Genomic DNA, 27,053 nt, shown 5'->3' with positions numbered 1-27,053 from the left:
CCACGGTCCATGGGATCATTCTTGTTTTAAGGCCCCAGGCAGGTTTCTAGGCAGCACCTACCCATACAGCCCCATAGCAGTGGATGCTCATGGAGACCCACGGAGACACCTACAAAGCCTGGTCCTGGCAGATGGTTATGGGGCTGGAAGATGCCCCATCCTGGAGACAACCCACCAGTCCCCTCCTGCCCCAACCACAAGGTCAGGGCATGGTCCCTTTTGCTCTTAAATTCCTCCCTTTAGGAATTACTCTGCAAGCTGTGCTCCCACCAAGCCAACAGGATTGATGCTCCCAAAGGATGTGCCCTGGGAAAGCTGTGGCTCCTCATGCAGGGAACATCCCTGTTGGGAAACAGGGTGGCAAAGCCTGAGCTGGGCTGCTCAGAGCATCCCTCGTCTGCAGGAGCAGCAGCTGCATGCACAGAAGCACCAAAAGCTGCAGGTATTTGAACAACCTGGGGCTGGACCCAGCGCTGGGGGCTCACCTTGTTGAGTTTGTTGGTTTTGGGGAGCGTTTGGCTGACGTGCAGGTCCGAAAACCGGGGGGGTTTGCGCAAGGGGTTGTTGATATCGCAGGGCACCGACTCTGTCCGGACTAACCTTGCTGGATTAAGAAGGGAGAGAGGGGAGAAGGGGATGGAGAGGAGGGGGAGAGAGATGGAGACACATCAAAGCTCCAAAGGGGCACGTTGAGGTCACCCTGTGCTTGCAAACTGCTATTGAATCGCTCTCCAAAGCAAGCCCCAGCAGCACCTTCCAGCTGCTGCGGATGAGCCCCAGGACCAGCCTTTGGGCTCCCCCCCTGCACCCAGGATGGAACCAAACCCCACCAGGACATGGGGGGCTTAAAGCCCCTGGTGTCAGGATGCAAACTGCACCCTTCTCGCCCTGCTAAGGGGCTGCAGTCTGGGAGGCTCAGCACCTGCCACAGCCACCCTGTCCTGAAGAGCATCAGGAGGAGGCACCATCCTCTTCCTCGTTGCGGTTCATTGGGATGAGGGGAAGGAGCTGGCTCAGAGCATCCTGCTCTCAGCAGGGAGATTCTGGTGGGGAGCAAAGCCAGCCTCCAGCTTGGGGGACTCAGGAAGGGGCTGGCTGCAAGGCATTATATTTAAGAGCTTGTTTTGGTGGGGGCCATCTCACTGATGCTGAGGCCACCCTAAAGCCACGCTGCTCCTTGCTCTCACGCTAAAACACACAGCGGGCATCTCTGCCCCTTGCAGCATTGCAGGCTGTAATTCCTGACCATCCCAGCATGTAGGATGCTGCTTTCCCTGCCTCCTGGTCAGAGTTTGCAGCGGCTCAGAGCATGACACGGGGGTCTTCAACCTAAATCTGCCACAAGCAAGGGCATGGGCGCCGGAGCAGAGGCTGCAAAATTGCCCCTCTCTGAGCCACAGCATCCCCACTCTCCCTGCAAGGTGCCACCAGCGCGATGCATCTCCCCATAATTAAAGCAAGGAGCGCGTTTGTGGTGGTGTTGAACACAGAGCAGCAGCCTCAAGAGCTCAGAATTGAAGGCAATGGAAAGCGGAAGCGTTTCCCTTAGGTGGTCACAGTCCTTTGGCCGCCGGGGAGCCAAAAATCTGGAAGAAAAGAGGTGGGAAGCGGCGCCCGTCGTCCTGCTGCAAAGTTCTCCCTCCTCCGCGGGGTTAGGACGGGCTCTCCGGGAGAAGAGCGGGGTAAAGCAGCTCCAAAAGCACCGCGAGCATCCGCAGGGCCACATCCCCGTGGCGGGGACCCCCATGCACCGAGATGCCGCGTCCGCCCTAAGCTCTGAACGGTAGCGAAAGGCTAAAACCTGTTGCACTTACCCCGTGCCGTGGGGAATCTGAAAAGAAAAGGAGGCAGGGGAAGGGTGGGTGGAAGTGGTTTGCAATGCAAATCTGCCTCGCCCCGCACGGCTCGTCTCCCTACAAGCGGAAAAAACGGTGGGTAACGTCTCCACGGAGAGCCCGAGCGGTTCGGGAGCCTCCGGCACAGCAAGGAGCAGGCTCCCGAATCGCCCGGGGGGCTGCTGGGATGTTTTACCCGCTGGCAGCGTCCACGGAGGCAGAAGGAAGAAGGAAGGTCCTTACCTCCGCGGTGGATGATCAGCAGGTGACACGGAGGGGCCTCTTTGGTGCATTTGTTGTGGCACTTGAGCCTAGCGGGGAGCAGAGGAAAAGGTGTGAGGAGAGAGGGATCGAGGAGCATCGTGGCACGGGCAGAGGGATGCGGGTGGGAGCAGGGAGCATCGCTGCGGATCAAGGAGCATTTCTGCACCCGGGAAGGTGACTTGGTGCTGTGCACAGCCCCTGGGTGTCCGCTCCCATGGGCGAACCTTGTCAGATCCCTGCAGCTTGCCCTCAGGAATAGCCACTGTTCCCAAGCAGCCTCCCAGGCTGCAGGCGCAGGGGTAAGAAGTGGTCCAGGGTGCAAGTCTTGATGCATCAAGGGGGTTGGCTGGGAGGATGCAGAGGCAAATGAGAGCCATGACAAGTGCATCAGTCCCGATGGAGGGATGCAGGAGCCCCCAAACCCGGGGTGCTGCTCAGCTCCAGGGGCACCAGGCACCCAGCACTTATCTTGAGGATACCCAGTATTGTCACTTGTGCCAGGCTTGGCTGAAAGAGCAGGAGCAGAGACCTGAGCTCTGGGGAAAGCCCTGACCACCATCCACTAACTCTGCTTTCTGCTTAAATTGCAGGGGCAACAGAGGGGGAGGAAGAGACTGCCCCGGCCCCTTTGGCTCCCAGTGAATCCCTGCCATTGCGCCCTCCTCTCCTCACTTTAATACCAGGACATTTAACAACGACAGCATTTATGACCAGGTTGAATATTCTGCAGGAGTCTGTGGAGGTCTTCACCCCTGAGTCATGCATAGAGGCATGAGCTGGCTCCTGCCTCTCCCAAACCTGCTTTAATAAGGGATGGAAAAGAGTCTCTGGCTCCTGCTCTACCCCAGTGAAGGGGAGGGAGCCACGGGGGAAGAGGCAAAAAGGAGGCAAGGACTGAAAAAAAACAAGGGTAAAGGATGAAAAAAGACTGCAGCTCCAAGTCAATGAGCTGGGTAATGAAAATTCAGGAACTGTGCATGTTAGCTTTTATTACAGAACCATTCCTAGAGGGAAAGGCAGAGATTAATTTGCTATTGGAGGCTTGGGGGGGGGGGGTTCGGGTCTGTTTGTTTGCTTTTCCTGCTTGTTTCCCTCCTGTTCCTAGGGAAAGCTGGGGAACCTGAGTACTTCCGTTCCCTCTAACTTCTTACAGCCAGGGAACTGGTTTGCTTCTTTCCTGAGTGACTGCAGGCAGCAGGATCAACCCAGAGCCAGAGCATCACAGGGGCAGGTCCTGCATCCCTCCTGCATGGGGACCAGCCCTGGGCAGGCAGAGCAGGCAGGCAGCAAAGCCTCCGGTTGCTTGAGCATTGAATGCAATCGGAATCCCCACTTTAATATCTATGTATTTGATAATATCACTTCCAGAAAGCCACCGTCAGCTGCAGAGTAATGGGGCATTTCTTATCCACATTTTAATCCCAATTTGCTAATTCATCAGCATTTAATCAATAGCAACAGCGATCGTTATCACTTCATAGCTCCAGCTAACTCAGTTACTCACGGTCAATCAGCTTATTCCCAGCACTCATCCCTAGGAAAGGCAATCCTGTCTCCAGGAGCAGCTTTTCTAAGTGCTGATGGCTGCATGATACCGTGTAAGAGCTGGGCTCTGCCACGCTGGGATTTAAAGCAGTAGAAGTGGCCTCTGCACCTCACTCTTTATCCAGCCCTATCCAATTTTCCAGCCCTATCCAACTTCACAGCCAGCACAGCCTCTCTGTTACTTTATTGTTGTTTGGGGTGGGTTGGCTCCTTGGTGCCATGACAGTGCCAGGAAACAGAGGCCCCCAAGCCTTTTGCTGCTGCAAGAAAATCGAGGATACAGCTCCAGGCTGTGGGTGAAACCCATTTGATGCCCAGAGCTACCCTTGATGCTCTCGACCAAGCTGCTGTCAGCCCCTGGTCCAGCACGTCCCTCCCATTCTCTCCTGTAGATAACTTCACAGGTAACCCTATAACATGGGTGTCTAAAGCCAGACCAAGGATGGAGGTGAGCAGGGAGGCTCTCAGGATCCTACTCGGAGCTCTGGAGCTGAGGTCTGGTGGGCAGCATCCTCCCCAAGGACCCCGCTGCCATCCCCAGCACCCAACCTCAGCCCTGTTTTAGGGTGATCTTCACCCAATTTCATGCCTCATTACAGCATCCTATGAGGATGAGCTGGAGAGAGGCTGGTTGCTTTCCCCATGCCTGTGCCCCTGCTTGGCTGCAGCAGTAAAACCCCAGTGATCCCCATCCCAACAGGAAGGAGCAGCCCCACAGCTCCAGCCCCACGCCGTACTTGCAGTTCTTGCATTTTAAGCCGAACAACATTCCTTTACCGCAGACGGTGCAGGTCTGAGACATCCAGTACTTGGTGGAAAACCTGGGGAGAGGGACACAGAGAGTGGCCAGAGAGAGAAGCAGCTGAACCACCCCATCTGTGCTCCTGCAGGAGCAGCTCCCAAGCGTCCCTTAACTCCCGAGCCCTGGTTTATCCTTTCCTGGCTGCCTTTGTGGGTGTTGAGGCATCATTCTAGGGGTGCCAAAGCACAAATCTGAGCTCCCCCTTGTGCAGAAGGGAGACCAAACTGGGCATTAGGCACTGGTTGGGTGCAGCTCCCCATCTCTGCCTTGGCCAGAGCCCCCAAAACACCTCCTTGCCCTGGGACCCCAAGGTTCCAGTCCATTGGAGAAGCTTCTGCCCTATTGAATAGCAGAACCAAAGCTATTTCTAGAACTTCTCCTCCTTGAGGAGGCAATAATCCAGAGATGGGAAATGTGCTGAAGGTTGGCAAGGTCATGGATAATACATGACTTATTGACAGCAGCTCCAGCCTTATCTAAACCAGATCTGAACTGAGATGGAATTTAAATGGGCTACTAGGGCAGCACTGCCCAGCATAGGAAACTGGGGGAACAGCCCCGAGTCCCCCCTCCTGGACCAGGGATAGAAAGGAAGACGTTCCTTGCTGGCACTGGGGGATTCACTGGTTGGGTACCTGTGTTTGATGGAGTTTCCTAGATCTCGACGGGGGATCTGCGGGGACCAGCGAGGCACTGACAGCGTATCTGCAGGAGAGGAGAGACAAGCAAAACCATCAGGTGGTGACAAGGGGGGCAGCCAGGGTTCCGGCTTTGTGCGAGGGGAGCAAAGGATGTGCACCAAAAAGAGGGGTTTGCCCAATATTTCCCCTTAGACATGATCCCTTTCTGGAAAGCAAGAGGTCTCTGCCCTTGTGCTTGGGTCTCCAGGGTACTGGAGTCTCCTGCTCCCCCCATCATAACCCCCAGCACCCACTTTGGGCCAAAGAGAGAGGCGCGGGGTGATGCACCCACCCCATGGGTGCTGCACCCATGTGCACACAGAGAGGGGTTGCAAAGCTACCGGAGCCACATTGCGATGTCCAAACAAGAAAGGGAAAACGAAGCTGAAGCTGCATCCTTTATTAATGAGCCACCACTTGTGGTCGCGGCTGAATAAAGGCCATTTAACTGGGCTTCAAGGAGAAGAGCAGAGTGAAAAGCAGCCTCAGCACTCTCCTAAGGGAAAGAGGGAGGGAGAAAGAGTAGCAGGACCCTGGCTGGGTAAGGAAGAAGAGAGAAGTTCATTAATGCCCGCTGGAGCAGGCACAGCCATGCTCGGTCTCCGCATCCCCCTTCAGCCTCAGCAAGGGCACAGACCCTGCTCCTCCTCCTCTGCCACAGGAGAGGTGCTGCCCGCAGTGGAGCTGTGCCAGGGATTCAGAGGCTGGATGGATGGATGTTCAATAAGGGCTTCCAGAGGTTTCCCGGGCACCAGCGACCAGCCCCATCACGGATCCGAGCCCGGCCGTTTGCTCAGCACGCCGGCAAATCCCTCACTAAACACACTTCCAATATCATCCCTGCGAGCGGGGAGAGCCGCTGTTTGCTTTAATATCCCCTTTTAATATAGCGGGCGGCGCGGTGCTTTAATTGCACTTCCCTTTCTGAAGGTTACATTTACATCCCCCTTCCATGCAACGCCGTTAAAAGCCTTGGGAGCACCCTAAACCACATCCATCCCCTGCACCTCCCTTCTCTTACTCCACCACCTCATCCCGCTCATCCCTCAGGCAGAGCTGGCAATGAAGATGTTGAAGGGCTGCGAAGTCAATTAAGGTAATTGCTGCCCCCAGCCCCACGGTGGCTGTTTTACACATGCCAATATTCCTGACCACGCTTCTCACCACCTCCTGAGCCCGCATCCCTCCCTGTACCATCTGCAGCCCCCTGGGGGTGTCCACCAGCCCCGGAGATGATGCTCTGAGGACTGGGACCGCTCCACACGCAAGCACATCCCTCCCGCAACATCATTTTCTCATCAGTGAATCACATCAGACAAGTGAGTCCCCGTTGCCCATCCCCAACGCTGGTCCTCGATGAACTGAACACCTGGACAAGAGCAGCTCCTCTCCCAGAATGAAATCACATCCTCTGCTTTACCAGCCACAATTTATTTCCACTAAGGTTCTGATGGCCTCAATTAAATCCTGCCATCCCGGCGAGGAGGAGAAGGGACGTAGGCAAAAGCATCTGAGCCTTTTAATTACTTTCTAAATGGGCTCGCTGCAAAAATGTATTAAAGTGTATCAGGGATTTTAACCTCCTACCAGAAATGAGCCCTACGTGATTCACAGCTCATTACGCTCATTAGAGGGAACGATACATGGAGGATCGTGGTGTTTAACAATAGACCTGCTCATTGTAGGAGAGAAAACAAGCAAAACAGGGCAGGAGGGAGGGAACAGCCCCCAGGGCTCGGGGGGGGGGGGAGGCTTTGAAGCTCATTGGTGATTCTCCCTTCAACTTGCACATGTGAGATTCCCACCCAAAGGAAAAGCTGGTCCTCCCCGGGCAATAGGGAATCAGGGTGATGCCCAAAGGGAAGGTGGGAATGCAGCAGCCTCCCAGCCAGCACAGGGGGAATGTTCTCAAAAATCCACATTTGCCACAATTAGATGTAAATGCAAGGAAAAGCCCTTCATAGGCTCAGGATCACGTCCTGCTGCCAGGCGGGGGGCTTGGCTTTGTCACAAGGACCCTATGATGGAGAAGGGCCAGACCCAAGGATGAGCTCGTCCTCGTGAGCTCTGAAGCATGACAGCCCATTCCCCACCTCCCTCCCTCCTCCTGCTGCCGGCAGCTCAGCACCCCACGCAATGACCATGAGCAACTGATGCTTCCCGACCTCCCTGCCCACGTGTCAGTCATTACTCACACGTTTATCACCATCAGCCTCCTTTATGGCTCGAGAATCAGGCCTCTCTCAGCCATCATTCCCCTCGCACACATGTGTGAGGGCTGGTTTAGGATGGTTTTCCCCTTCTCTCCTCTTCCAAGACGGAAATTAATGGGCATGGGTGTGAATTCCCACGGTAGAAAGCAGCTGGTACCCATTGAGCACCCAACAGGGCCAAGCATCGTCCCTTTCCCACCTCCCCATCACCTAGAGGCACCCTCAAAAGCTAAACCCTGCTCCTCAGTGGAGCAGTCCTACCCAGCACATTGATCCCCATAGAGCACCCAATGCCAGGGGATACCACCCAGGCACCCCACAACCTCCACTGCTTTCCTTCCCCACAGCATCCCGCCGGCAAGCGTCAGGGCTCCTGCACAGCCCAGCCTTGAGTCAACAGCCCACGCCTGACGGGATCAAGGGAGACAGAGAAGGGGGGAAGCGCCCGGACCGGGGGTGACAGCCGCCTCCGGCACGTCGGTGACAGCAGACACGGAGAGGAGCCCGGCTCGCCGCGGTGACAGGCAGCGGTGACAGGCACCACCGGTCCATGAGTGGCACCCGTGCGCCTCGGAGGTGACAGGGACCTTGGCCGTGACGCTCTCCTCGCCCCCGCTGCCATCCCGGGTGTGGATGTTCCCCCTTCGCTCCCTGTCTGTGGGATGCCTGGGAAGAGAAGAGCAGCCAGAGCTCCCTTGGTGCTTTGGGTTTGGGTTTCCACCCTCCCTTGGGGCACATCAGGAGGGCAGTGATACCCCCAGCCCCAACACTGAATACACCAGGGGCATCACCCGGGGCTGGTTCGTGCCAAACCACACCGATGGGGACGGTGCTTTGGCACGATATTGCCCTCCTTCATTTCCTGGCACCTTTCTGGATGCCCAGGGAATTGGTGTGAATGTGTTATCCATCACGGAGACAGCCCCATAAACAAACCCTCCTCCTCCTACTACAACAAACGGCGTCAGGCGATGCTCGCATTATGAATGGGACGGATAAAATCGATGGAAGTGCACTTGGAAAGCATCCCGGGATGAATCACCGCAAGGCTGAGGGACAGCCAGGAGACTTTGCGCTGGTCTGTAGACGTCCTACAGACCCGCATCCATCCTGAGCAGCCACCAAAACACTCCAGGCACCAGCCCCAGTGTGTTTAAGTCCCCCACAGAGATTATGGGGTGACACCGGGTGAAGCCTCCTCCCAGAACAGCTCAACAATCCCATGGAAGACGACCACGACAGGGACGGTGTCAGGTGTATCTACCACAGCACACCCAGGCAGAAACAGCAGCCCTGGGCCATATGATGGGGAAGGATGCTGGCAGAGATTCATTGAATCAGCCTGGTTTGAAGGGACCTTAAAGCTCATCCAGTCCCTCCATAAGACACCCCAGTCCTCACCCGAGCTGGCTTTAGGGCCAAACTAGGAGGGAAGAGATCCCCGAAGAGCTCAGCTGCAGCAGCAAGGAAACTGCAGCACTGCTCAGGGCAGCAGCTTCCCCTCCCCATGCCACAGAATCAGAATCAACCAGGTGGGAAAAGCCCTTTAAGCTCATCCAGTCCAACCCCAGCACTGCCAAGGTCACCACTAACCCATGGCACCGCCAGCCTCGTCTACACGGGGTGTGAACACTCCCAGGGACCACGTAGGATTCAACCTGAAGCAGGAGCCAAACCTGCCCGTGGCAAACATCCTGCACACAATCCCAGCCCTGCAGTGTCCCTGCTGTGGAGGGAGGGATGGATGACCCTGTGCAGTGGGATCACCCGCAGCAGCCGATGGCAGCAGAGCTATTTGCAGAGCAGCTCTTGTAAGAAGAGTCACCTTACAACCCCGCAGCCCCTCTTTGCAGTGTGACAACCCTGTTTATACAGCTGAAATGTCACATTCAGCCACTTTGCTGCCTCAAAGACTCATTGGGATTTCCTACCCCAGTCCATAGCCCTGCAGGAATCGGCTTTACCCATTCAAAGCTGGGTTCTCCAGCTCCACACAGCACTGCTGGCACAGGAAACCCTCCCATTGCCTGATGGCAAAGCAGCCAGCTGTGGCCAGATGTGGGCTGCAGGGAGCTCCCAGCTGGGCTGCCAGCATGTATGGCTGCAGGGCAGGTTCAGGGAGAAGGGCACTGATGGTCACAGAGAAATGATGGCCCCCTTGGGAAGTCCCCTGTGAAGGAGATTGGGCTGGAACAGGGTTAAGGAGAAAGGGTTGGGAAGGACCTTAAAGCTCCTCCAGCTCCAACCCCTGCCACGGGCAGGGACACCTTCCACCAGAGCAGCTTGCTCCAAGCCCCTGTGTCCAACCTGGCCTTGAACACTGCCAGGGATGGGGCAGCCACAGCTTCTCTGGGCACCCTGTGCCAGCGCCTCAGCACCCTCACAGGGAAGAATTTGTGCCTGTGATCTAACCCAAATGTTGGCCCATTCTGGAGAACACCAAGCAGGGGACCTGCTCTGGATGCACACGGTGACAGTGGCTGGATTTGCAGCAGAGGGACAGGCAGAGGAAAGCAATGCCAACCAGCTCCAGGACACCCAGGTAACAGAGACACAAACACGACCTGCTCGACATGAGCCTTTACAGTCAAAAGGAGAAGATCCAACCTGATTTCTGGTGCCTGTAGCCAGGTCACGGGGTGTTGAATCCTAAATCCTGTTTCCAAGTAACAACACGTCTCTGGTGGTCACTTGTTCACTGTGAGGGACCAGGTGCACCAAGAGAGGGGCCTGGATGCAGCCAGACAAAGCATCTTCTGTCCCTCAGCCATGGGCTACTCCATGGCCAAGCTGGAGCTCAAGAGCACCCCAAGATCACCCCAGCATCCCAAATTCACAGGGATCCTGGCCCTGCGTGGAGAGGACTTTACCCCTCCAGCTGGATTTGTGCTGCAGGAGAAAGATGCTCCTTCACAGCATCTTCCAGCCCCCATGCCCTTGCTGTGGCAATCAGCTCCCATCAGGGCAAAGTGGCTGTTAAAAACAAGCGAGAGGCATCCAAACCCGCATCCGAGTGGGACCAAAGGTGATGCAGATGGGAGCATGCTCCTGCCACAAGCAGCAAGACACGCTGCCTGTTGTAAAGAGATCACTGAGAGACAGCCAGGGAGAGAAGGGTCTGGCCAAGGGCTCGCTGGGCTCCTCTTCTGCATCTCAATCCATCAACGACAATAGTTTGCTCTTTCAGTGCTTACGGAAGTCATTCCACATCAATCCAGTGCATACCTGGTGATGCCAGGCTGATCCCACCACGGAAAAAGGGAAGGGGCATTTTGCTGTTGGGGTTTTATAAAGGTTTAGGTACCCATGGTCATAGGGATGGGATATGAGGGAGCAGCCTTCCAGTATCTGAAGGGGGCTACAAGGATGCTGGAGAGGGACTCTTCGTCAGGGACTGTAGCAATAGGAAAAGGGGTGATGGGTTCAGACTGAAACAGGTGAAGGTCAGGTTAGATCTAAGGAAGAAGGATGTGCCAGTCTTCCTACAGGGTCACAAACCAGAAAGCAACCATGGAAGCAGAGAGAAAGCCGGGATGCAGCTCCAGGACAAGGCCATCAGTACAGAATGATGCAGAAATACAAGAGAGGTAGAAAAAAAAACATTGTTTTTTGGCCTTCCCTCCTATTTTCCCCACAAGTCCCTGGGATTAAGGGTCAGTGAGTGGATGGATGCTGAACCTGCCAGGACCAAATGGTTTCAGTGATGCTAAAACCTCTCCATGGAGATCAACGTCTCATATCTAGCCCACATAACAAACATGTACAGCAGCCAAGAAAGGTGGAGAGCCGAGGGAAATGCAAAGAGACACCTTTCCAGCAGGGCTAGTCACTTGATAGCCCATCACTTCTCATCGCATCCCGTTCCTGTCGTGCCACCGTGCCACATTCCATCAGGTTATGACACCGCGGGATGTAACCCAACCCAATGCAACAAGACACGGTGGGGGGCTGTTGAGAACAGGTCTCGTTTCTTGGTTTCTGCTCTGCTCATCTCCTTCCTTGCAGGCTGAACTCAGCTGATGCCACAGGGAAAGAGCAGTGGAAAAACACCCCTTGCTCCAGGCAAACCCGCTGAGAGCCGGGTCCATGGACATCCCCAGATGCCCACAGAGCTCCTGACAGGTCCCACTGTCCCCAAAGCCAAAGAAAGGGGTGCAAAAGGATGCCAGAAATGGCTCAGTGAGACTTCAATGACCCCAAACAGCAGCTGGTTGGTGTAAACCAAAGACAGAGAGGAAGAAACTGGAAGGGGTTTCCCTTGCAGAGGGGTCCTGGTGCTGCGTCCCACTCTCGTGTGGGGTCAGCGAGAGGAAAACCTGCTGGTGCCGGGGGGCTGGATGGGCAGGGAGGGATGCTCCCTGTAAACCCCTTCTTCAGCCAAGAGCCATGCAGTAAAACCACTGGAAGAACCCAAACTGAGCCAGGATGACCACGCTTTGGGAAAGCAAAGGAGGGAAAGTCTGGGATGGGGAATGTGGCAGAAACCCAGCATGGCTGTGGAGCTGGAGGAAGTTTTCAGTTGAGCAATGGAAGCAAAGGGAGCTCTTGGCATGCAAATCACTCCCAGCAGCTGCCACACGGCTTCTGGGAGGGTTTTGTTTGGTCTGAGAGCTTGTGAAAGCTTCAGTTCCTGCAGGATCCACCAAGCACTGCTCCGAGGCTGGGGAATAAGGGCCCGGTTGGTTCTCCCCAGCCAGCAGCAATGCCCTGCATGAGCACATTGATTCAAACCCACCCATTGGGTCCCACCAAGGGCAAACCCCATCAGGCAGACCCACAGGCAGGATTGGGGCTGGATGCTGGGATCAGGCTCCGTGGGGTTTGCACCAGACCTGTCTGCATTGGGGCTGCCTTCATCCAACACTCATCACGTTGGCTCAAAACCCCACGTGCAGGAGAAAACAACATGGAAAAGGAGGAAAGCAGCCTCCTGGCACGAAGGTAAAACCACTGCTGGATTTACAATGGAACCCATGGAAAAGTCACTCTCAGTGACAACCAGTGTCACCAAGCAATGGGAAGGCTCATGGCTTCTCCAAACAACAGCAGCCACCCTCCTGCACCCATGGCGTTGCGATGGGGGAGCAGCTCTGATGGCATAAATCAATATTCAATGTGACAACGGGTCTGTACATGGATTTCATCAAGTTTCCAGGCTTATAGTTGCCCAGAAGCACCCACGTATCTCCAACCACTGCTGTGAGGCACCTGCACATCACTCAACCAACATCCTCCATCAGCCACCGGAGACACCCTGCGCTTCCCACAACCACATCCTCTGCTTGGCATCACCCATCACCCACCCCATAGAAGGGGGCCTTGGACTTACTTGCTGAGAAGGTGGCTTCGGTGTGGACGGGAGGGGTGGAGGGCAGGAAAGGTGGGTACCCCACGAAGAAGGAGCGGAGGGAGCGCTCGGAGAGGAGCGGGGAGCGCTGCGCGGGGATGTTCTCGCAGCTCCCCACGCTGTTGTGGATCTTGAGGTTCAAGGGCTTGTTCTTCTTCTTGACTCTGCAAGGAAAAGGGAGAAAGAAAGGAGAGAAAAGTGAAGGGCAAGGAAGTGGGCAGGGAGAAAGAGCGATGCACCAAGGGACTGGTACCTCTAGGATGGCTGCTCATGTGGAAATGCTGCTCTGCCCTGTGAGCTTGTGTGATAATCAAACCCATTTCCCTACAGGAACTTCCATCCCTCCTCATCGTCACAAAAAGGCAGTTTTCATTAAGGAACACGAGAGTTTTTCTTCTTGCAAGATCTGGATGGAAAGGGGCAGTTGGTCCAAAAGCCCCACCACCACCAGCCTTATCCATCCCCCAAATCACCTACTGCCTGCAGCCCTTCACAGCGGTCACCCCTCAGTGCCTCATGCCCAGAGATGGCCAACACAAACCTGCCGGAGCCCCACTGATGGTCAAAAGGTGGGGTTGTGCTCTGAGTCCTTGAACATCGTTGCACGAGACCCCAGGTAACTGCCTTGTCCTATTAGGGACCAAGAGGGCTGGATGTGGTGCTGTGCCCATCACAGCTCCTCTTTATAGCAGCTCAGAGGCTGCCAGCCTGGGTCTCCAAGGCTCATCCGCATCCCAAAACAGTGGCAAAGGGGGGAAACTGAGGCATGGAGAGATGATGGAGCAGATTCAAGCTGCTCATTACAGCACCTCGAAAGGACTTAGGCACTCGCAGTGCTGCTAAACTGGAAAGATGCTGCTCTCTGTGCATCATAGCAGTGCTGGTCCCAGCTCCTTCCCGCTAGGAGCAAGGCACCCAGATCACCAGCATGCTATAGAACCAGCTCCAATTCTATGGTCATTTAAAGTCACCTACATCCATTTCAGGGCCCAAGCAGGGGAGCAGAGTACAGCTGAGGGGTCACTGCAACAGAGCAATCCAGGCAGGGTTAACACTGTGAGCAGCCCCAGCAGAAAGCCCAGGAGCAGCTCACCAGGGCACAGGACCATGGGGCAGACAACCCGAAGCACCAGGGGGTGTTCATGGGAGCAGGGGGGGGATGAGACCCACAGCTCCCATTTATCAGCCCATTCTTCCAGCTGCCTTGTGCTGTGACAAGGACCAGCATCACTTCAGTGGCTCAGAGGGGACCAAAGCAGCACACAAACCGAAGGGTTTGCAATGCAGAGCGATGCCGACAGCTTGAAGAGCTGGGCTGCAGGTTCCTGGCTCTGCTCTGCCTCTCTGGCTCGGCCATGCCCAGCCTGGCCACGCTGCGACAGTGTGAGGTGGAGAGGAGCAGCATCTGCCCTGCTCAAAGCAGGCTGAGGGAAGGGCAGCTCAGTCCCACTGGAGATCCGGAGGATTTGGGGCAGAGATCCCCAATCTGAGCAGGGGGTGGGCAGTGCGACAGCTCACGGGCATCATGGAGCTGGAGGTGGTTTCCTTGCAGGTGATGCAGTCAGCACTGATGTACAACTGAATCACAGCCTCTAATGCAACCCCTGCCTTTGATTCCAGAGGGCTGGAGCAGCTCTGCTCTGGAGCCAGGCTGAGAGAGCTGGGCTGGGGCAGCCTGGAGAAGAGAAGGCTCCTGAAGGGGAGACCTGAGAGCAGCTCCAGTGCCTGAAGGGGCTGCAGGAAAGCTGGAGAGGGGCTTGGGACAAGGGATGTAGGGACAGGCCAAGGGGAATGGCTTTAACCTGCCAGAGGGGAAAGCAGCTGCTTTCCTGAACACTTCCACACTCATTCCCAGCACAGGGTCCTGCTCAGCTGCCATCGTTCCAGCACCACTGACCAGAGCTCAGACACCACAGGAGAACCATCCTGCCTGGGGCCACGCATCTCCCACTGCCCTGGGTCCAGCAGCACCCATGGGCATCCGGCCAGGCCAGCAGATAGGAAATGACTGCAGCAGCTTCAGCAGAGGAAAATTAAACCACCCTTTAATAAGTTAATTGTTTCCTCACACAGGAAAAGCTGCTGCTGCCTTTGGGGTGGCTGCAACGACTTCTTTGGGTGTGCTGGGCATGGGACCATAGAATGAATCACAGAATCCCAGCCTGGTTTGGGTGGGAAGGGACCTTAAAGCTCCTCCAGCTCCAACCCCTTCCACTAGAGCAGCTTGTTCCAAGCCCCTGTGTCCAACCTTGGGATGGGGCTGATGGACCAGCCAGGTCCAACAGAACAACCCTTTCTTAGAGCCCATCGGGGTCCAATGCACCAGCAGCCCCATAGATGATGCTTTCCATGCCTTACCAGGGGGAATCTAAGTCCTAAACCCCAAGTCCTTATAGCAAACCTGCCAGCCACCATTGTGAGAAGAAGCCCCAGAGCCAGACCAACCCCTCCATCACTGTCACTTGATTCCATCCCAGTGCCATGACCACAGCATCTCCCCCAGCACATGCATGGCCCCAGCTCGGCCCCAGCACCCATCCTATAGCGCTTCCTGAAACGCACTGATTAGCCACTAATTCCATTTTTCCCACCCATAAATCAGTTCCAGAGCAAATATTTACCACGAGCATCATTTCCGCGCCAAGCAGGGCTGTGAGAGCTCTCGTTGTTCGGAAGGATGACTGATTTTGGAGGGATCTTTCTCTCTCCCTATTCCTTCAGGAATGAAAAATGAATTCAGAAATACACACAACCCCCATGAGCCAACCAGCTGAGGGTTGGCCACTCAATGGCCTTGACCCCTCTTCCCTGGTCCATGGGCAAGCCCTTGGCTGGGGTGTAGAGGATGTGGGCAGTGGGTGTCCCAACACCGTGCATGGTTGCAGGGAGCAATCCTCCGCCCCATCCTCTAGCAAAGGCAATGGGGAAGAAGGCAGGAGCAGCAAATAACCCAGCATTGGAGCAGCACAAGCCCTGCCAGCACAAACAAGCTACAAAGACATCCAAGAGGTGACGCGGTTCCTCTGCAATCCTCTCTTGGATGCTCCAAAGCAGCCCCAAGGCCACAACAACCAATATGGGAACAAGGCACCCAGGGTGCAACAGGACACAGAGCAAACCCCTCCCTGCCATGCAAACCAAGTCCAGTTTGGGGTTGCTTGTGCAAAACCAGGGTCAAACAGTGCCCTCGCTGCATGGGCTTCAGAGCAGCCGTGCGGAGTGAGGGCATCCATAGGAACTTGATGCATTGGCAAGGGGGATACATCACAGCCTGCTCCTCACCGGCCTCCTACATCACCCATCTGCACTGCAGCATCCCAGTGTGAAACTGGGATGGTTCCCCTCGGCCTCACACCGGCAGCGGTTTTGGGGAATGCTGTTTCATGGAATCATTCAAGTTGGAAAAGACCTTTGAGAACGTTGAGTCCAACCATTCAGCCCACCCCGTGCTATTCTCAGCCCACAGAAGGAGCACCAGGAGAGGGATGAGACACCCCATCACCTCCCAACAGGACTTTCAGTAAAGCTCAAAGCCCTTCTGGCTATCAGAGGGATGCGCTTTGGCTGGTGACTACCAGGATGGTGCAGGATGAGGCCACCACACTTAGGGCTGCAGCATCCCAGCCCTGCTGCAAAAGCCTCTCCTCCACAAGCCACTCCCGAATCAGGCTTTCTCTGTGTCTCACTTTTGAGGTGGTGAGTGCAGACAGGGGTGTAAATCCCACGGGGTGGGGGGAAAAGTGAGTGCTGGAAATGCATCGTGGTTCTGCCAGCCTAACCCCCCCTTCCCCCCCCGAGTCCCCATACCCTGCATCCCATTCCAGGCCCCGCTGGGAATCACCCCACACACACGCTCCCAAACCCACCGAGGGCAGCAGAAGCAAAACAGGGGGGTTCTTACTTCAAAACAAGGAAAAACATCAGCTTAAGTCAGTTCTCCATAGGGATAAACCCTCTACACTGCAGCAGACCCCCCTACTGAAGAGGGGGCACACTGATGGAAACCTCAGCCCTGCAACCCCAGACGGATGGGGAGGGAGCAGCGAAGTCCGGGGTGCTTGCAGGATGCAAACCGGGCTCGCTTGGCTGCTCGGGGGGAAGAGGGGGGGTTGGCAGCACTAATCCCCCCATTAAGGACCATTTCACACCTCTCCAGACGCTGGGAAGTTCTCACTGCTTGGCTCTGGAAGGGGGAAGTAAGCGCTGCTTAAAACATCCCGGTGATTACACAGGAATGCTGATGGAGAAGCAAATGCAGCAGAAGGGAAAAGGCTTGGCAAAGCTCGGGGCTGCGGTAAGGAGCTATTTAGATGGTGCCGATACCTCCCAGCCCGCGGGAAGGACCATTTTCCTCCAGTCACAGTTGGGCAACCATTGAAATGAGACCAACCCAGCCGAGGAAGGGAGCAAAACGCCAGTCAGGGACATGGGGAGTCAGTTCTGTACCAGTGAGGGCTCATTCTGGCTTTAAAGGGTTTGTGGGGAGCAAAGCGGACCACACACAGCCCATCTCTAGGCTTGAAGCACCCCCAGAATCATGCAGGGGTGGCAGGGAAAGTGCCACCACCGCCCCAGTGGCTCCTTTCTGGACAGATTCAGAGCAGATCCCAACTCTGAACATCCCGGCTATTCCTTTTGGACACTCCAGGAGCCTCAGGTCCCTTCTCCATGCTCATCCCAGCCCCAGCCCCACTGCAGGAGGCTGTGAAGCCAGGCAGCCCCTGGTGCTCTGCCAGCACCAAGCAGCCCTTGCTGCAGGGATTCCAGGCTTCCCACTGGGAAAACGGGGCTGGATCCTGCCCCACACAGCCTTCAGCTCTGCAGACCTTTTCCAAGCTCACTGGTTCCTACATCACAAGCCTCACAGCTGCTCCTGGACCCACAGACCCTCACTGACATCCTCAGTCAACCTGCTTAACGTTACCTCTCACCATCCCCTAACCCTCCGCAGGGCCAAAACCACCCTTACTTTAATCCATGTCTTCCTCATGCATCTCTCAGCAGGGACATCAGACACAGCACCCTGCACCCCAGCCCCCTAAAACCAGGGGTCACAGGAGCATCAGGGCTATTTTCTGCCCCAGCCTGACACGGATGCTCGGGCAAATAAAACACCGTTATTTGGGAGCGATTCCATGCTCCGAGAGGTAAAAGCCAACTATTAGAGAGGTGATTTCATGCAAGGATCTGCTAAATATATGATGGAGGCTTTAGGGAAAAGGAGGGGAAATAAAAGCCCCGCGAGTTTGAAGCACTTAATGCAAATCCCTTCAGGTGCCAATCCAGGCTGGATGGCGCATCCCCGCCTGCTCTGTGCCATCACTCAAACGCTCAGCACCGGCTGCGGGAAACAAATAGAGGGTTTCAAGAGGCCGTGAAAAACAGGAGCAGACACCCAGGACAAAGGGCCCGTCACTCCTTTCAGCTCCAGCGAGGCTCTACGGGCATGGAAGACCGGTGGGAGGGCGGGGATTGATGGGGAATTGTGGTGTGAGGAGGGATGCGGGAATGGTGAGGATGCTCTAGGGTCCCAGACAGAAAGGTACCTGGTGAGGAGGCACGGAGTTTTGCTGTGCAAAAGCAGCTGGGATGTCACAGGCTGGAAGAACAGGGTACAATGGGAGAGTAGAAGGTGGAATACGTGGATGGGAACAGGAACCTCCCCTCTGGCAGGTTAAAGCCATTCCCCTTGTCCTGTCTCTATAGGCCCTTGTCCAAAGCCCCTCTCCAGGTTTCCTGCAGCCCCTTTAGGCACTGGAGCTGCTCTGAGGTCTCTCCTTAAGGAGCCTTCTCTTCTTGCCTCCAAACCTTGAGGAGTTCGGACCAAAACCACCATGGCTGGAGCCACCACAGTCAGAAAAGGAGGCACTGGATCACTTTTCATGCATGAAAACCAACGTAACAGCATCTACACCCATTGCCACTAAGCATCTCTCCCTGAGTAGCCAGGACAGCACCAGCTGCTTCAGCATAACCAGTGGTCAAGGCAAACACAGAGTTAAAGCCAGGGGATTATTTGAACCTATCTGAAGAGAAGAAATTTCTTCCTTCTACACCCAGGCCTGCACAAGCTCTGTGCAATACTTGCTTGATATCGTATAATGAGAATAGCCACCAGATGTTACATTTATCCTCCCCATTACTGTAAGAGGCAACAAACCTCCTCCTCCTCCTCCAGCCAGAGGAAAAGCAGGAGTTTCATATCAAAGCCTCAACAGTTAAATATTTATCCAAGTGCCTGTCCCCACTTCCCTGGATGGCTGCACTTTAACGTTCGAGTCCTACTGATCTATTATTCCCTTTTCCTAGCACAAAGCAGAACTTTTTATTACAGCTGCAAATTATAGAGCTGGGAAACTCTTTGAAGGGAGCTTGAGCCAAGCAGGGGTTTTCTTTCCCCTCTCCCAGCACTCGTGTGCCGATGAGATGCTGCTGCAGGAGGGCAGCAGGAGCAGCGCATGGATAGACACAGGCTGCAGTGTGGAAGTTGCTCCAGGAGCTAATTGCCAGGATCCTGAAGCAGGATCCTGTTTCTCATTAAGCCCCTTCTGTTTTCTTCCTTTCCACTGTTCTGTTTCTTTGAGGGACACACAAGGGCACTGGGGATGAGCAACACTGGCTATGGGCAACTAAGGATGCTGAGATTGAGTCTTCTTTAGCCACTTCTGCACCAGGTCAGTCTTGGGTGTTCCTTGTTTGCACCGAGTTTCCCCATCCATCCCCTGGAAGGGGGGAATGGGGAAGGGACCTTAAAGCTCCTCCAGCTCCAACCCCTGCCATGGGCAGGGACCCCTTCCACTAGAGCAGCTTGCTCCAAGCCCCTGTGTCCAACCTGGCCTTGAACACTGCCAGGGATGGGGCAGCCACAGCTTCTCTGGGCACCCTGTGCCAGCGCCTCAGCACCCTCATCATAAAGAATTTCTTCCTTACACCTCCTCTAAATCTCCCTCTTTTACTTTAAAACCTTTACCCACTACAGGCCCTATTGAAAAGTCTGTCCCCACCTTTCCCATAAGCCCCCTTTAAGTACTGAAAGGCTGCAGCACCGTCTCCCTGGAGCCTTCTCTTCTCCAGGCTGAACAACCCCAGCTCCCAGCCTGTCCTAATGGGAGGGCTGAAGACCAGAGTTCTCCATTGGTATTAGACCCCATTCCCCAGCCATCACCACCTTCATGCTTGCAAAACCCAGCTACGGAAAAGGATGTGATCAGCTCAAGCACTTTGCCTACACCCCTGGCATTAACATGAGCAGAGTAACACACAGTGTGGCCCAGGCACCTGCACGAGCACTTGGAGCTGGTTTTGGAGGAAAGCCCCGAGCTGGAGGTGCATCACCCTAACTACACCTCTGCAAGCCTGCATCTCGGAAGAGACTTGGGGCAATCTTTGCCCTGTGCCTTGCTTACAGCCTGCCTCTGGGTCTCAGGTTGCTGATGTGCGGTGGGCTTGGGCAGCTCTTTCATTGAAAAGGAGAAGCAGGAGCAGTCCCATGGCTTCTGGGGAAGCCTGCTCTCCCTGCCTGCGTGTATTTCACTTCATCATCACCAAGGAAGCCACCAAAGCACTTGGCCAACCCGCCACGTGCTTGGGCCGCAGCAATGGGTCAATGGGGACTTGTAGGATGGTGATGAAATGAGCTCACCAACCTCTTGGACCACAAAGAAAAGGACAGAGGAGCTGCTTCATGTCCTTCCTGCATAGCTGCAACTGGGAGAGAGAACTGTGAAGAGCTGGAGCGTGTCCTCCTGGTTGTACCACGACCGAGAGCGGGCAATGCCTTTCCTATTCACCACATTCACCACAATGCCTTTCCTATTCACCACATTCACCACAATGCCTTTCCTATTCACCACATTCACCACAATGCCTTTCCTATTCACCACATTCACCACAATGCCTTTCCTATTCACCACCCTGGGCCATTGCCCACAGCACTTGCCCTCCCCTCCAGCATGGACACCATGGAGGCAGCAGTGCCAGCAGCAGGAGAGCTCTGCCACCTCCCACCTCATGCTCTTAATCCTTACCTCAGCTCATCACCACACTCTCTGTTGCCAAAGCAGCAAAAGGAAGCTCAGCTTCTCACTAAAGGCCACGGTGAGAAGTTTCTCCTCCAAGCACGTTAAAGCTGCTCTTGATGGGATGCCACAGCAGTAATTAACATTAATGGCATAGCTAAGGAGAGCTGCAGCCCAGAGCAGTGGGATAATGGCAGCAGAGCGCCAGTTGGTTACGGAGCCTACCCATCACTGTCAAGCCGGGGTGTGCAGACCGTACTTTGAGAGAGCTGGAGGCAAGCCAGGACCTGTGCAGAGCTCCACAGCCCTGACTCACCAAAGGCCCCGAGATGCATCACAAAGATGATTTGCAAACACACAGAGATGCTGCTTGGTTTGCTATTCAAATTCCCTCACTTCAATGCTCTCCCCGTTGCAGATGTACCAAGCGGGTCTCTGCGTTTTGGAGGATGAATAACACAGGGCTGCAGATGGGTTATTTGCACATGTTGGTAGTGGCTTGCTGCACCCACCTGCTCTGCAAACATCAATCCCTTGCTCATCCCCAATGCCAGGAGCCCACTTGCCTCTCCAAGGCTGGGAAATGTCAGACGCGCCAAGCACGAGATCCATCTCAATGCTGCTCTTTCAAATCCAGGCCGTGTGGAATAGCAAATAATTGATCTACCTGGTAGAAGAGTTGATTGGCATCGATGCAAGGGAAAACATCACTATTATAAAGGTTGCAGAGCAGCAGAATCAATGACCCATCTCTCAGTAGCATTGAACTCCAGCTTAGATTGCTAACTCTAGGGACAGTGCAACCGCAGGCTGCTTGGTGTGCTAAAGACGAACTTGGTCCCGGGTTTCTATAAGTCTGTGACTCAGTTTTACCTCCATGCCTCGAGGCCCCAAGTAGGATCTTACACCGGACTTGACCAAGTGCTGCAGGAGATGTCCTGTTTCTCAGGGGGTTTTCTGCTACACGGGAGGGGGAAAACCACCCACAATACACTAAGCTTCGAGTTAAAGCTGGAAATAATACAAGAGGAAAATAAGGAAGCGGATAAGTGCTCTATCACCAGAGCAGATGCGAACGTCACATCTGACTTCATCCATTCAGGGTATGATAGGAATCTCAGCCTGGCTTTGGTTGGAAGGGACCTTAAAGCTCCTCCAGCTCCAACTCCAACACCTTCCACTAGAGCAGCTTGCTCCAAGCCCCTGTGTCCAACCTGCCCTTGAACACTGCCAGGGATGGGGCAGCCACAGCTTCTCTGGGCACCCTGTGCCAGCGCCTCAGCACCCTCACAGGGAAGAGCTTCTGCCTCAGAGCTCAGCTCAGTCTCCCCTCTGGCAGGTTAAAGCCATTCCCCTTGGCCTGTCCCTACATCCCTTGTCCCAAGCCCCTCTCCAGCTTTCCTGCAGCCCCTTTAGGCACTGGGAGAAGACCTGACCAGGATACACCCTCAGGATCAATGAGGCACCATTGCATGGCTTCGGATAAACAAGACTTCGGCACCAGAGCACCCAACCCTACGTGCACCCACGCCTCGGATGGGGTTGCGATGATACAGGATAAAGAATCTTCATTGAAAACACACCCAGACCAAAGCTGCCTTGAGCTGCAGGAGCCTCCTCCCAGCCCAAACCTGCCCTGGGTACAGCACCCACAGAGCCTGGGGAGAGCCCAGCATCCCCTGGGGCTCAGCTCGGCCAGGTCACGCTGCTTTAACCCACTGTGGACCTGCTCTGCTCCTCCCTCCCATCTGATCCCCAGAGGCTGCTCCTTGGAAGCCACGGAGCTTGGCCAGACACCAGCGTGGCCAAAGGAACCGCAGCTGGGAAGGCGATGAGGTTTCTGGCTCAGCTCCCCTTTATACGGCTCTAAGGATGGAGAGGACCCAAGCACCCCCCTACGCTGGGGCAGATCTCCCCTCCAGAGGCTGTTTTACACACCCCCTTCAAGGGTTAACGCACACTCTTGGGCTCACCCTTCACCAGCTTGGCTTTTACTCCCCAGCTGAGGTCCTCTTCAGCCCTTGCACTCAGCTGGGTTTTTCTCCTGCCTTCTTGCTGATGGATAACCATTAACTACCCATGAAGGACTGAAATGGGCCGTGGAATTCAGCAGGTAGTAAATGGGCGTTAAATTCTCAAGCACTCTAAATGTTTTGTTTCCCTTGCAAGGCCATTCCCAGGATGTTTCTGGATTGGGGCTTTATGGAAGCCAGGGGATCTTTTTAGGAGTAATGTTCCATACGCCAGAGTTACGGTCAACAGCTGGAGGCTCCATGCAGGAAAATCTGAGTCTGGAAGCTCCAAAACCCTTAACCCCTGCTTCAGAAGGTCTTGGCACACAAAAGCAATGGATTAAACCCTAGAAATAAGCTCCAAACCACAAAATACAAGCAAACTGAGGAGCTGGCATCAAGAATCAAGTGGTACCTGGTGGCCTTTTGCTCCAGAGAGAACTCAGTCGCTGTTGCTCTCACAAGTACATGGTGGTGCTTTACTTCAGTGCCTGCACTGAGATGGAATAACCTGTGGGGCAGCCCCACAGCACCCTGAGAGCTGCCCTCCATCAATACTGACCCACAGCTCATGGGGACAGAGCTCCTTGCTATTGCCAAGGGCATCCCTGGCTCCCCAGAGCCCATTTCCAACCATCCTGAGATGGGGCTCACCAGGTACATCAGCCTCGGGGGACACCAGCCTCCCTCCTGAGGGTTTCAGACGGGTCCCACCAGGGGCCAGTCTGCAGAGAGGCAGGAATGGGGGCAAATCGAGACCCAAAATCACCCCAGGAGATGCCCACGCACACTTGGGGTCCCCAGCAGTGTCCCCACACCATCAGCTCTCCAGGTCTAGCCCCATTTCCATGCCGGGCTACAAACAGAGAACAGAAAACCATGATCCAAAGCAAGCCAAGAGCCCACTGGAACAGCTAAAACCAGAAGGGCTTGATGGGAGAAGACCTGAAATCATAACTCAGGGATGAGCCCCGTTTCGTGTCTGAGGTCAGGATGAAGCCTCCCTCTTACAGAGAGCATGGAGGACCCAGACACCGCAGTTATGACGCTAAAAAGAATCAAACCCACCCCAAAATACAGGTGCATTGCACAGACACAGCCACAGAACAAGAATTAACTGATAGCAGCCCCAAAAGCACTTTTTCTCTGTGCTACCCATCACATCCAGGCTGATGAACAGCTAAACTTGAGCACACCTCTGCTGGGGAAAAGGAGGAAGAGAAGCAGCTGCCTCTTTAATGCACTAATTATTCTCCCAAAGCACTAATGGGATTAGCAACTGTGATTTAGCGGTTGTCCCCTGAAACCCCATGAAGTGCCATTAGGGAAAACTCACCTTTCCTGTTCTCCAAGTGGCTTTCTGGAGCTTGGGACCCCCACACAGACAGGATGAACCCCCAGTCGTATGCACAGGGGAGCACTGTTAGCATCAGCTCTCTCTTCCCTCTATTAATTCATTACCCGTGAATTAAAGTTGTCCAACACCACCAGGAAGGGGAGCACCAGAGACACCGGACACAGACAGGGACCAAAAGAACCATGGTTCGGGTTGGAAGGACCTTAAAGCTCCTCCAGTTCCAACCCCTGCCATGGGCATGGACACCTTCCACTAGAGCAGTTTGCTGCCTGGCTTGGGGAATCAGCAACCAAAGGGGTTTTGCTGGAGTAAGATCCAGACATCTGTGTCCAAACCTCACCCAGACCCACACCAGGGTGAGCTGGAGCATGTGATGACCATGCTGGGGATCAAATGGCTGTGGGGAAGCAAGGGAAGGCTTTGCCCTTGGAGATACCCACTCCGTTAATGAGGGTAGGGCTTGGATCGGATGCTGGAACACAAATGTAAGTATGAGGAGATGGGCTGCTCCTGCAAACGTGGGGATGCTCACCGGGATGGACCAAAGTAAATACAGCTTCCCAGTGCCTAAGCATGAGGCGGAGGCCGGCCTGACAGGAGGCATTGAGCAGATGGAACAAATTCACTTCTAAAAGCCTTTAGACACCAACAGGTCACAGGCCAGACCAGCAACCACCCTCCCCATCTAACAAACACCCCATTTAGTGCAGCAACCACAGCCCGGGGGATGCTGCAGCCTTAGGGACTCAATGGGGGAACAAGTGACACCAGGATGCTGCGGCCACCCCAAGCCCATTCCAAACCTGCTCTGGTCTCCTCCTGCTCAAGCTGGGGCAGACCAGGGTCTGGCAGCAGGGCCTGCCCTGGAGCTCCTGCTTTGGGAGCCTGGACCAGCCAGGCTCCATCCCAACGCATCCTTGCGGAGAGGAGAGGAGAGGATGCCCCGGGGTGAGCATCGCTCCCCTCTGCCACCCCGCGCCGAGGCAGCACCAGGGCTTTCTGCACCACTCACAGGGGATGGAGATGCAGCTCCTCGGTGCTGGGAGCCCTTTCCCTGCACTGCAGCAGCCTCTGCCGGTGCCGGAGCCGCAGAGCAAGAGCAGTGGGAAAGGATGGGCAGAGAATGGGAAGCCTTCTGCAGGAGCTCAAGAGCACTTCTCCGGGCACCCTGCGCCAGCGCCTCAGCACCCTCATAGTGGAGAACTTCTACCTTAGATCCAGCCTAAATCTCCCCTGTTTCAGTCTGAACCCATCACCCCTTGTCCTATCACTGCAGTCCCTGATGAAGAGTCCCTCTTGAACACGCTCAAATCCACACTCAGTTCTTACACCCCACGCTGCAGTATCAAAATCCCACCACCCAGCCCACCCCATGCCATGCTCCATGAGCCCTGGAGCCCCTTGGTGCTCCCCATCCACCACACGTTCCCAGGGAGCAAAGTAGCCACCATCCCAACAGCATCCCCACTGGGGTGGTGTCTACTTTGAGCTGCAAAGGGCTTTTCTACCTCTAAGGTGAAAATAAGGTGTTGCATTCAGTACTGGTAAGAAGGACTGTTGGAGCAAGCCCAGAGGAGGCCACGGGGATGAGCAGAGGCTGAAGCAGCTCCTGTATGGAGTCAGGCTGAGAACATTGGGGCTGTTCAGCTTGGAGAAGAGAAGCTGCAGGAGACCTCAGAGCAGCTTCCAGTGTCTGAAGGGGGCTACAGGGATGCTGGGGAGGGACTCTTCATTAGGGACTGGAGTGACAGGACAAGGGGTGATGGGTTCAGACTGGAACAGGGGAAGTTCAGGTTGGAGATTAGGAAGAAGTTTACTGTGAGGGTGGTGAGGCACTGGAATGGGTTGCCCAGGGAGGTTGTGAATGCTCCATCCCTGGAGGTGTTCAAGGCCAGGTTGGACAGAGCCTTGGGTGCCATGGTTCAGTGTGAGGTGTCCCTGCCCATGGCAGGGGGTTGGAACTGGATGACCTTAAGGTCCTTCCTACCCCAACCCATTCCATGACCCAGGACCCATTCGGAAGGCTCTGGGATGGGGCTCATCACCCCCCACACCCCCCGGGGGCCCTCCCGCTTACTTGGGGGTGTGCGCCTCGTCCACGCGGTGCCCCAGCTGGAACTCGTGGGACTTGCTGCGGTGCAGCGCGGTGAAGCCGGGCAGGAGGTGGATCAGCTTCCGCGAGGACGGCGGCGGCGTCCCGGGGGGCTTCAGCTTGTTCCTGCGGCGCAGCGGCGGCGTCCCCGGGGGGGTCATGGTGGTGACGATGTTGGGGGTGCGCGGGGGGGGGTGAGCCGCGTGGCGCTGCCGCGGCGATGGCGGCAGGGACCGGTGCCCCGACTCCACGGGCGGGCAGAGCCCAGGGTGACCCTCGACGGTCAAGCGGTCCACGTGGGTGTACATGGGCCCGTGCGGAGAGCCCGCGTGGCAGTGGTGCTGCCCGCACTTGGCTTGCGCCTTGGGGCTCGGCACCAGGTGAGTCCTGCCCCACTGCGCCGGCTCCGCCGGGCACCCCGGGCTGTTCTCCTTCCCCGGCTCCGTCGTGGGCCACTGGATGGTCCAGTCCTGCTTGGAGAGGCTGCCACCTGCAATAGAGCACAGAGGGGGGGTTATGGGGGAGGGGACAGCAAAACGAGTCCCCAACCCAGCGGTGCATCCCAAGTGCCAGCAAGAAGGGGCTGGAGCAGCTCCTGTGTGGAGCCAGGGTGAGAACATTGGGGCTGTTCAGCCTGGAGAAGAGAAGCTGCGTGGAGACCTCAGAGCAGCTTCCAGTGTCTGAAGGGGGCTACAAGGATGCAGAGAGGGACTCTTCATCAGGGACTGGAGTGATGGGACAAGGGGTGATGGGTTCAGACTGAAACAGGGGAGATTTAGGTTAGATATAAGGAAGCTCTTCCCTGTGAGGGTGCTGAGGCGCTGGCACAGGGTGCCCAGAGAAGCTGTGGCTGCCCCATCCCTGGCAGTGTTCAAGGGCAGGTTGGAC

At 55.5% G+C, this 27,053-nt stretch overlaps 1 protein-coding gene across 3 annotated transcripts in view; it reads right to left on the bottom strand.

Annotated features, from left to right (window-relative positions):
• KSR2 (kinase suppressor of ras 2) overlaps positions 1-27,053 on the bottom strand; it is a 71,686-nt gene that overhangs the window by 36,649 nt on the left and 7,984 nt on the right. For 2 of the 3 annotated variants that reach the window (XM_057414644.1, XM_057414645.1), the window contains exons 3-9: positions 26,151-26,655; positions 12,669-12,850; positions 5,082-5,151; positions 4,382-4,465; positions 2,079-2,146; positions 1,815-1,913; positions 486-604 (exon numbers count right to left, since the gene is read on the bottom strand). In XM_057414644.1, coding sequence (XP_057270627.1) covers positions 486-604; positions 1,815-1,913; positions 2,079-2,146; positions 4,382-4,465; positions 5,082-5,151; positions 12,669-12,850; positions 26,151-26,655 — 1,127 coding nt within the window. The remainder of the gene's footprint in view (positions 1-485; positions 605-1,814; positions 1,914-2,078; positions 2,147-4,381; positions 4,466-5,081; positions 5,152-12,668; positions 12,851-26,150; positions 26,656-27,053) is intronic. The other variant, XM_057414646.1, reaches the window with a different exon arrangement.

The sequence above is a fragment of the Pezoporus wallicus genome, unplaced genomic scaffold, assembly GCF_028554395.1.
Source record: "Pezoporus wallicus isolate ANWC-B61680 ecotype Strahan unplaced genomic scaffold, APGP_CSIRO_Pwel_v1 contig_10548, whole genome shotgun sequence".
In the NCBI taxonomy this organism is placed as follows: domain Eukaryota; kingdom Metazoa; phylum Chordata; class Aves; order Psittaciformes; family Psittacidae; genus Pezoporus; species Pezoporus wallicus.
Note: the sequence above shows the minus strand (reverse complement) of the source record. Positions and strands in the feature narration are given on the sequence as shown.